The sequence below is a fragment of the Curcuma longa genome, chromosome 3 (genome assembly GCF_044706935.1).
Source record: "Curcuma longa cultivar G26 ecotype Majalengka, Jawa Barat chromosome 3, ITB_CL_G26_1.1, whole genome shotgun sequence".
NCBI lineage: Eukaryota > Viridiplantae > Streptophyta > Magnoliopsida > Zingiberales > Zingiberaceae > Curcuma > Curcuma longa.
In genome coordinates, this window is record NC_133863.1 from 13,398,747 (window position 1) to 13,408,176 (window position 9,430).

The 9,430-nt window shown below is 35.9% G+C and overlaps 2 protein-coding genes across 2 annotated transcripts in view; both read left to right on the plus strand.

The window, feature by feature from the left end:
* Positions 1–1,304: 1,304 nt before the first annotated feature.
* LOC141824008 (CSC1-like protein At4g02900) lies at positions 1,305–4,779 on the plus strand. The gene is made up of 7 exons (XM_074711228.1): positions 1,305–1,420; positions 1,510–1,590; positions 1,890–2,230; positions 2,505–2,750; positions 3,394–3,718; positions 3,896–4,126; positions 4,223–4,779. Exons 1-7 carry the CDS (start codon positions 1,388–1,390, stop codon positions 4,454–4,456), a joined length of 1,491 nt encoding a protein of 496 aa, XP_074567329.1. The 5' UTR covers positions 1,305–1,387; the 3' UTR covers positions 4,457–4,779.
* An 868-nt stretch (positions 4,780–5,647) lies between these two features.
* The window catches only part of LOC141823732 (uncharacterized), a 6,655-nt gene continuing 2,872 nt past the window's right edge, over positions 5,648–9,430 (plus strand). Inside the window, exons 1-2 of the mRNA XM_074710984.1 lie at positions 5,648–6,508; positions 8,382–8,560. Of these exons, the coding sequence (XP_074567085.1) occupies positions 5,653–6,508; positions 8,382–8,560 (1,035 nt within the window). The 5' untranslated portion in view covers positions 5,648–5,652. The remainder of the gene's footprint in view (positions 6,509–8,381; positions 8,561–9,430) is intronic.

Here is a 9,430-nt window from a genome sequence, read left to right on the forward strand (position 1 = left end):
AATCCAAAAATACTTGAACGCTATATAATGATTACTGAGAATCTTAGGCTAGTTAGTGAAGATTATCCTTATGCTGGAAGAAAGTGTAGCTACGTTATAATAAGATAAAGAATTTATATTTATTTGCTCAGTATTTCTATCTGGCATTGGAAACCAGAAGCATATCAGAATCCCATGGACTAGAAGGAAGCAGTCTGCTTGAGGAAATGGCAGAACAGAGACATTGTCTATTTTTGACAGTAACCATATCTGGAAGAAGTAGATTAGGAAGAAAAATAATCTCAAGGAAGAAATGAGATGGTCTCATGGGCGGCTAAGGAGTCAAAATTGTCCTTTCATGGGCATGTTCTATGTGGGGAAGATGATGCTCGTGATGCTGATGGACAAGAAATCTCAATGCCGAGGGAATAAGTTATAAGGATTGATTTGGCTCTAGTACCATAAAATGGTCAAAGTTTGTGGATTAAATCTCACCCTTAATAGTCCCCTTTACTTAAATGTATTATTTATTCAATATATACTTTAGTCCGTGTAATATGAAGGGGAGCCTTAGCGCAATGTAAAGTTGTTGTTATATGATCTTGAGGTAAAGTCGCGAAATAATCTCTTGCAAGATGCAAAATAAAGCTCCATGCAATAAACCTAATATGATCTGATCCTTCTACCCTATGATCTCGAACTGACGGGAGCTTCGCGCACTAAACTACTTTTTTTTATATACTTAGTCTTTTTAATGCATAGTGTTTATAATTAAGCTCCAATGTTTTGATTTAATTCCCTAACCAATCTAAGCATTTGATAGATTATGCTTCTTCTTGTTTATTTTTAAATGAAATCGGTATAAACTTGGGTATGACTTTAACAAGATAGAGGTTGGTTAAGCCAGTGTAACAATGATGCTAAAATAGATAGTCTCAAGTTTCCCTAACTGCATAAACGTCTTACGCAATTGCTTTTAAAAATGATTGGCTTTGATTTCCTAAGTGTCTAATCCTTGAGTGCTTCCCTTTGTGGACTAATTTGGTGGAGCCGCCTAAAAAGTTAAAACATTCATATAATGGAGACATGTTTTCTGTGATTTGAAAAACGTGTAGAAATGTATGCTTCTTACTCTGGCAATAATTTTCCGTGAGCTAATAGTATTCTGTTGTGTTTTGAAAATAAAAAGTCCATGCATTAAGAAAATCACCAAGTTTGATATGTTGGAGCATGGTTCTTTGTTTTTTATACATAATATGCAGGATGAAAGATTTTCATGAATCCATTAACCCTTTATGATGCTTCTTTCTAATGGTGATAGGTTGTATATAATACTAATCAACTTGCAAAATTGGTGGAGACTAGGAAAAACTTGGAGAACTGGTTTGTTTATTATGAAAACAAGTGTATGCGAAATCCCCACAAAAAACCAACTACAAAGGTACGTGTAATGATGATGCATGAATCCTCTCTTCTTAACATGACTGACATTAACAACATTTATATATTGGCCTGCTATATTTTTCATAGACGGGACTTTTTGGTATCCTGGGAAAGACTGTGGATGCGATTGACTACTACAGGGCTGAGATAGAGAGGCTACGGAAGGAAGTAAGCATTTAGTGTATTTCAGATTTTTTTAAAGAAAAAATAGTCATGATCTAAATATTGTTCCTTGCAGTATTCATAATGAAAGTTACATTTTTTTTCATACAAGGTTCTTTGACTGTTTTAAGCATCTCTGATGGAATAAATTAGTGTCAACTACATATATATTCTCGAAACAAATCCTGTAAACTAGAAAAAAGAATGCTGCATTCGTTTCTTGCCCCATAGAAATGGTTTGCTAGGGTTTGTTCAGTCTTTACTTAAAATTAATTTTTCATAATAGCTACCCTTATTTGATAAAGGAAGCAGCAGAACGAGAAAGGATAATCAGTGATCCTGCCGCTATAATGCCAGCAGCTTTTGTCTCCTTCAAAAGCAGATGGGGGGCAGCTGTTTGTGCTCAAACACAGCAATCAAGTAATCCTACTTTGTGGTTAACAGATTGGGCTCCTGAGCCACGTGATGTTTATTGGTCCAATCTTTCCATCCCTTTTGTGGAGCTCACAATTAGGAGGTTCCTTATGGCTGTTGCACTTTTCTTTCTTACCTTTTTCTTCATGATCCCAATTGCATTTGTCCAGTCTCTAGCCAATATTGAGGGAATTGAGAAGGTCATGCCGTTTTTAACGCCTGTAATCGAATGGTAAGTTTGTATTGTTCTCTCTTCTTTTTAACTTTCATCTTTGTAATGAGACATTTCATTTTTTGTCAAAATTATTTGTATAGGAAATTGTTAGACCTCCCCAGAATTACTATCTCTTTTGCATTTGCATGATTCTTAATCTCCTTGCATTTGTAGACCATTGCCCAAAGCTTAAAAACAAAGCATAATTGTTGAATAATTAAAATAATATTAATTTTGTTTTACACATGTTTGTACACGATGTCTAATCTTGAACTGTCGAATTCCATTGCAGGGATCTAACTAAGTCATTTATACAAGGTTTTCTACCGGGCATTGCATTAAAGATATTTCTTATTCTTCTACCCACAATTCTCATGATGATGTCCAAGATAGAAGGTTATACATCCCTATCATCATTGGACAGGAGATCTGCTTCTAAGTACTATCTTTTCATTTTGGTTAATGTATTTCTTGGGAGTGTTATTACTGGAACAGCATTCCAACAACTACATAGTTTCCTCCACCAATCTGCTAATGCGTATGTGAAAATTTTGTTTTACTTATTATCTTGTACATGTTTATATCTTCCTATTTTTAGTTTCTTAGAAACAGAAATGGTTTACGCATGTGATAGATGTTCATGCAATTAGATCATTAATATAATAGGGCATTTTTCATCTGAATATTGAATTGCTTTTATATTGTACTTTTCCTCCTAGCCTTGCTTGATGTTAACATATGAGAAACATGAAAACTGTATCAAATTGATCAAGTACTATTTTATATATTACCTGTCCGCATATGCATCTCCTTTCCTGGAATAGTTTGACATGAAATTCTTTTGTTTTAAACATTGAATGTGGGATCCTTTAAATCACCATCTCTTATGACAGTGAATCAGTTAAATAATGGCTTTCATTAATATATAGATATTATCTGATGCAAGATCTAAAACTTATCAACCAAAATATCCTGATAAATTCATTTCATATGTTTCACTGTTAAACTAATTTAATTTGCTTCTGGCTGGATACATTCTTGAAAGCCACATAGGGAAACAATTACTTTCTTCTCATTTGTTAGTCTTTGCAGGCAGGCTTTACTCAATGATTGACAGTTTAATTTCTTGTTTCACATTGTAAGTTTGATATTGCTTTTTCTTCCAAAAAAAAAAAATACAGAATTCCAAAAACTGTTGGGATGTCTATTCCAATGAAAGCAACATTTTTCATCACATATATAATGGTTGACGGATGGGCTAGTGTTGCTGCAGAAATACTTCGACTCAAACCATTAATTGTTTTCCATCTGAAGAACACATTCCTAGTTAAAACTGACCAAGATCGTGAACAGGCTATGGATCCTGGTTGTTTAGAATTTGCTTCTTCAGAACCACGGATACAACTATACTTCTTGCTTGGGTTTGTATATTGTGCTGTGGCTCCAATTTTTCTTCCCTTCCTACTTGTGTTCTTCGGCCTAGCATATGTGGTGTTTCGCCATCAGGTATATGTTAAAAAGTGTCTTATAGTTATCTTCTTTACTTTTATGATGACATCTTGACCAAGATAATTTGATAACTTTTCACTCATCTATCTGTATTCCATAACATCAGTTTACGAGTTCCAGTTAAAGTTTTTATTTCCTGACGTTTTTGATAATCTTTCTGTGTAATGCTCCAAGATCATAAATGTATACAACCAGCAATATGAAAGTGCTGCAGCATTCTGGCCAGATGTCGTTAAACGAGTGATCATTGCAATGATCATCTCACAACTTCTACTTATGGGCTTGATGAGTACCAAGCATGGCTCACTCACCACGCCTATACTTGTTCTTCCTCTGTTGACAATATGGTTCCACATATATTGCAAGAACCGATTTGAGCCTGCATTTGTCAAATTTCCTTTGCAGGTTTTTTCAGACGTAGCCATTTTGACATAGGAGTTTATTTCTTTTTGAAATGAACTGAAAAAACATTGTCTAAAGCGATAATTTATGTGTTTGCAGGATGCAATGGTGAAGGACACACTAGAACGGGCAACAGAACCACTCCTAAATTTGAGAGCTTACCTTCAAGATGCATATGTGCACCCAGATTTTCACAGAGAAGATATTGAACGCCCATTGGCAATTGATGATGAAGAAAACAATCTACTGGTGCCTACAAAACGGACTTCATATAGGGGCACACCCAAAGACAGCAAATATAATTCGGAGATAGGTTCTGATTATGATGCCTGACTTATCATCCTACCTACCTACTCAGTCTCTCTGCTCAGAGGTCCATATGAGCTCCACCGTCTGTCCTCCACTGGCACTGATGCTCAAATTCATACCCTACATGGAGGTTTAGGATGACAGAAAGAAGTTGTACATGTTTGGATCAACTAGCTTTTTATCAAACTTATAGTGCATTTTTGTTTCCTTTGATTTTTGGAGAAGTGAAGTGAAATGAAAGTCTTGAAGCATATAATAAGGACCCACAGAGCAGTGTTCAACAATGGATGACCCAATAATCATCATTATTCGACCATGTTTCTTTCTGCAACCTGATGGTGGTTAAGACTGATGTAATGGCAGATAATGCTTTGCTATCAACAGTTATCGGGTCTACTGATGAGCCAGTTAAATTTAAAAGACTTCTGCTCAAGGAATGAATTTGTATGACGGTACTGTTAATAGATATTGTTAGCAGGAGTTTAACATTAATCCTAAGTGGAAAATACACTGTAATCAAAATAAAAACACAAAATCATACTAAATTTAGAACAATATGACATTTAGCCACAAATTTATCTGTTAAAGCCTAGCAAAATATTTTTTCCTTCGATTTATTTTCATAAAAGATAATAAAGTTATGGTAAGCTGTACTTATCTGAAACTTTAGTAAAAGGAAACAGTGTTGGCTTTTGACTTTAGGGTTCAGATTTCCAGAGAGTAATTGTTCTTTTTAAAAAGCATTCATATATATAAAAAAGTTTATGGGCAATTTATCAAAATAAGACCTTACTGATCGATCAAAATGTTATAATTATTGTTCATAAAAAAGTATCTTTCATACCAAAATATCTTTAATTATTAACGGATTATGGTTAAATTTTTTTATCAAAATAAACTATTTTTTATAGAATAAAATATTATTGTTTTATTTTGGTAAATATGGTACTTGAAAAATTGATAGAGCGTGTTTTGATAAATTGCTTTTGCTAAGTGGTGTCTAACGTGTACGTCTACGACTCTACATTACCCCACTTTCGGTGAAAAGAAAAAATAATTTAAACTTTTAATTACGTTTTTGTCTTTTTGCAAAAAAATCCACTACGGAGGCTGCACGTACTCGTCCGTCGGAGCGACCACTTTCTTTTTTTGGCATATGCTTTAATTCTTAGCCACTAGCTAGGCGAGGAAGAAGGTGGAGAGTGGGCACTGCTACTGCCATGGGATGCGCTCAGTCTCGGATCGAGAACGAGGAGGCTGTGGTGCGATGCAAAGAGCGCCGGCAATGGATGAAGTCGGCGGTGTCCGCACGCAACGCCTTCTCTGCCGCCCATTCCGCCTACGCCGTCGGGCTCAAGAACACCGGCGCAGCCCTCGCAGAGTTCGGACAGGGAGAATCCTACGACCCTAACTTAAATTCTTCCTACTCGTCCTCCTCTGGTGTCGAACCTTCCTCCTCCGTCGCGCCGATCCAGCCGCCCAGCGATGCCGAGTTACTGCCTCCCCCACGGCCTTCAGAATTTTCCGCAGCATCGCTCCAGCGCTCCATAAGCATGCCCGACCTTCCTAATAAGTTCCCTTCCAAGATCAAGCCGGAAAGCACCATACGCGAGGACGACGACGAGGGGGAAGAGGAGGCCGAGGCCGACGATGAGGAGGAGGACGACGAAGAAGAAGAGCGTGGTACCCGACTCAAACGGCGTCATCGAACCACCAGAGCTGATGCTCCATATGAGAACATTAACACACCAGTTCCACGGCCGCCCACTGTGGATCACCATGATGATGAGCCTGTAACGCCAGAGAAGGTTGTCATCGAGCCTCCGCTGCCACCAAATGTTCCAAAAAAGCTGAAGCAGGGGCGAAATGTGCACCATCAGCAGGCTCAATCTGTATCAACGCTGGATAGCAAGAGGGGGAAGATAGTACCGGGAACTCGCCCAAGCGTTAATCTCGCGAAGATTCTTATGGATCTCGATGACCATTTTCTGAAGGCATCGGAGAGTACAAACGATGTGTTAAAGATGCTCGAGGCGACTAGAATGCATTACCACTCTAATTTTGCAGATAATAGAGGTACTTAATTGCTTTGCGAATTAACTCTTAGGAAAATTTTTTTACGGTAGAGAGTGAGATTGTGTTATAGTGTTGCTGATAGATACCATGCTAGGCTGTTTGTCTAACCTAGAGCTTGAATTGAATTGCTGAGAATAGGCATACTAATGTTTCTTCATCTCTAATGTCCACTCATTGGTAAAATGTGGTATTGGAGTTCCCTTTGATCAACGAATAATCTTAGAATGAACAAGGACCTCACCCACATAATCAACCTGTTTAATTTCTCTTGGATTAGCACCACTTCTTTATGAGTTCTGGTGTATCAAATACCAAAACCATCTAACAAATGCTAATAACACATCTGTATGAGTGGCACAGGATAGGAGTGACAACTTTGTTGTTATATTCCAGCTCCTAGCAACTGTTTCAATTTGGTAATTTAAATTAATTATGGTTTAAATAGCAACTGTTTCAATTTGGTAATTTAAATTATGGTTTAAAATCTCATGTCGTACCAGATGAAATGGATGAAACATTTCGTTCCACTCGCCGACTGACATTGACAAGCTCGGCATGAGGCCTGCGGATGCGACGGAGGGGTCGCGTGATCTTGTCGGTTGTGGCAGAGGGGTTGCGCACACGACACACGGCTTATGTCGTGAGACGCAAGAGCTAGATTTTTTAATTAAAACTTATGTTAATAAACTAAATTAACTCTTAATAACGATAGGAATAATCTAAATAGACTTAATTAAACCTTAATAAAATTATCCTATTAACTAGATATTTTATTTATTTTAATTTAAAATATATATAATAAAAAATTATTTATTTATTACAATTCCATTTTTTCCCTTTTTAAATTTGTTTTTTTAATTTTTAAATATTTTATTTTTAATTAATATATTTTATATTTAAAATATTGAAATCATATCTACACGGCACAATACAATATTGAAACAGTATCATTTTGATCATAAATTAAAACTCTGATATGACTCGAGATTTTAAATTATGAATTTAATGAAGTTGATATTTTTTAATTGGAGATCACTCGTGATTTTGAGTCTGAATATCTTCTTTTAAGTTATATACTTTAAGAACAATATTTGAAGTTTCAACTTTCAAGTAGTATACTGTTATGCTTTATAATATTTTACTAGTAATTGGAAGGAGTGATATATTTTGTTTCTCTATTAAATTATCATGAATATTGAAATAAATAGTAACACAAGTTAGAATAAGATAACTTGAAGTTATTAAGAGATTTTTTGTCCTAAAGAAACCTGGAGCTCTCAGTAGTTACTCCAATGGGATAGGTTTTTTATGCAAATGCACTCCACTATGCTTCTGCGAGTTTTTATGAAACCTAGCAATTTGCAGTGTACCAACCAATAAAGAAATGAGGCACATCAAAACAAAAATGCAAAAAGCTGGCTAAGTTTTTTTATATTCTTTATAAAGGGTTCTTGATATTGCATTCAATATTTGCAGTCCATATGCATAATGATTAAGATTTTACAATGGGGAATTAATTTCTCCACAATGTTAATGTATTTTATAAAATTTCATTTGGCTCGAACTCATCTTCTGAATTGTGATGTATGATAATGAAGACTCACTTTTTGTGATAGGTTTAGAGATAGAGGACTGAATATTTATGTTAAGGTTTTTCTGTTGTAGAAGTTTTTTTTTTGGCATTGGATGATCAGAGGATATGTTTGGACAGTGTTAACATAATACAATTAAAGATAGAGGTAGACCACATATTCTCAGCTAAGGCCTAGTCTCCATTGGTATTCTTAAACCTCCTTTGATGCATGATGCCCCTTGAGTGGCATATTGTAGTTCCCTTTTTTGTTGTGATATATGATGGCCTACTATTTTGCAGGTCACATTGATCATGCTGCCAGGGTCATGCGTGTTATTACATGGAATAGATCATTTAAAGGTGTTTCTGGGACAGAAAGAAATAAGGATGATTTTGATGATGATGATGAATGGGAGACTCATGCAACTGTGTTGGATAAGATCCTGGCATGGGAGAAAAAGTTATATGATGAAGTTAAGGTGCATATAACTATAATTGAACATTGTGGATTTCATGAAAAGACATGAAGCTGATTTCTTTGTTGTTCAATGACTAGTATTTCAACTAATTCACTTTACATTTTGCATACATAGATTATGGGTTTAGGTGCTTCAGATCACCCAGTTTCTTTCTCATATTTGATTTTTTTTTTGTTTTGCCTCAGAGTTTTCATTTATCGAGAAAGATTAATAGTGCTACAGATCTGGTTGTCTATTAATTTCATATGCAGTACATTTGATATTAACTGTTATAGAGATTTCTGACTGAAGGGCATGACAATTTTATGATGATAAAATGAATGTTTTGAAGCTTCTCTGGCTGTTGAAATTTGTCTCTTCATGTATGAAAATGATTCATCTACAGACTTCTGGTTGTGATGCACTGCCAAGTTATCTTGATAAAATGCATATACTATTTATAGAGCCAATAAGAAACTTAATTTGTTTTCTTCCATTTGTCTGAACTTGCTTGGTTCTAGAATAGGATTGTTCTGTTACATCAGGTTAAGAATATTACGTAATCGGTTATTGGTGCAGTGAGTTTACCCCCACATTGGTGTTTTTAGGTCAGGGGATTTAACTTGAGTCCAGGTCAAAGGATTTTTTACCTTAGTCCAGGACATAGATTAATCCCTATACAACATTTGCGATACAACAGGTCCTTTCCTCAAAATCAACATGGTACCAGAGCATCCCTGTTAGGATTAGTTTTTTCAATGTGGTATCTCCCTTTGGGGGAGGTTGTCGTCGCTATTAGTGGTCTCCCTCATCTCTCGGTCCTCTTCCTCCCCTTAAACAACAGAGTCCTCCCTGCTTCACTGCTCTCGCATGAAGCAGCACTGTGGGCAT

What these genes read in the sequence shown, in the direction of transcription:
- LOC141824008 (XM_074711228.1), top strand. Translation starts at nt 1,388, where the DNA reads ATGCGAAATCCCCACAAAAAACCAACTACAAAG. An exon ending in ACAAAAAACCAACTACAAAG is followed by an intron (nt 1,421 to 1,509) that starts GTACGTGTAATG and finishes TATTTTTCATAG; the next exon opens with ACGGGACTTTTTGGTATCCT. An exon ending in TTAACGCCTGTAATCGAATG is followed by an intron (nt 2,231 to 2,504) that starts GTAAGTTTGTAT and finishes ATTCCATTGCAG; the next exon opens with GGATCTAACTAAGTCATTTA.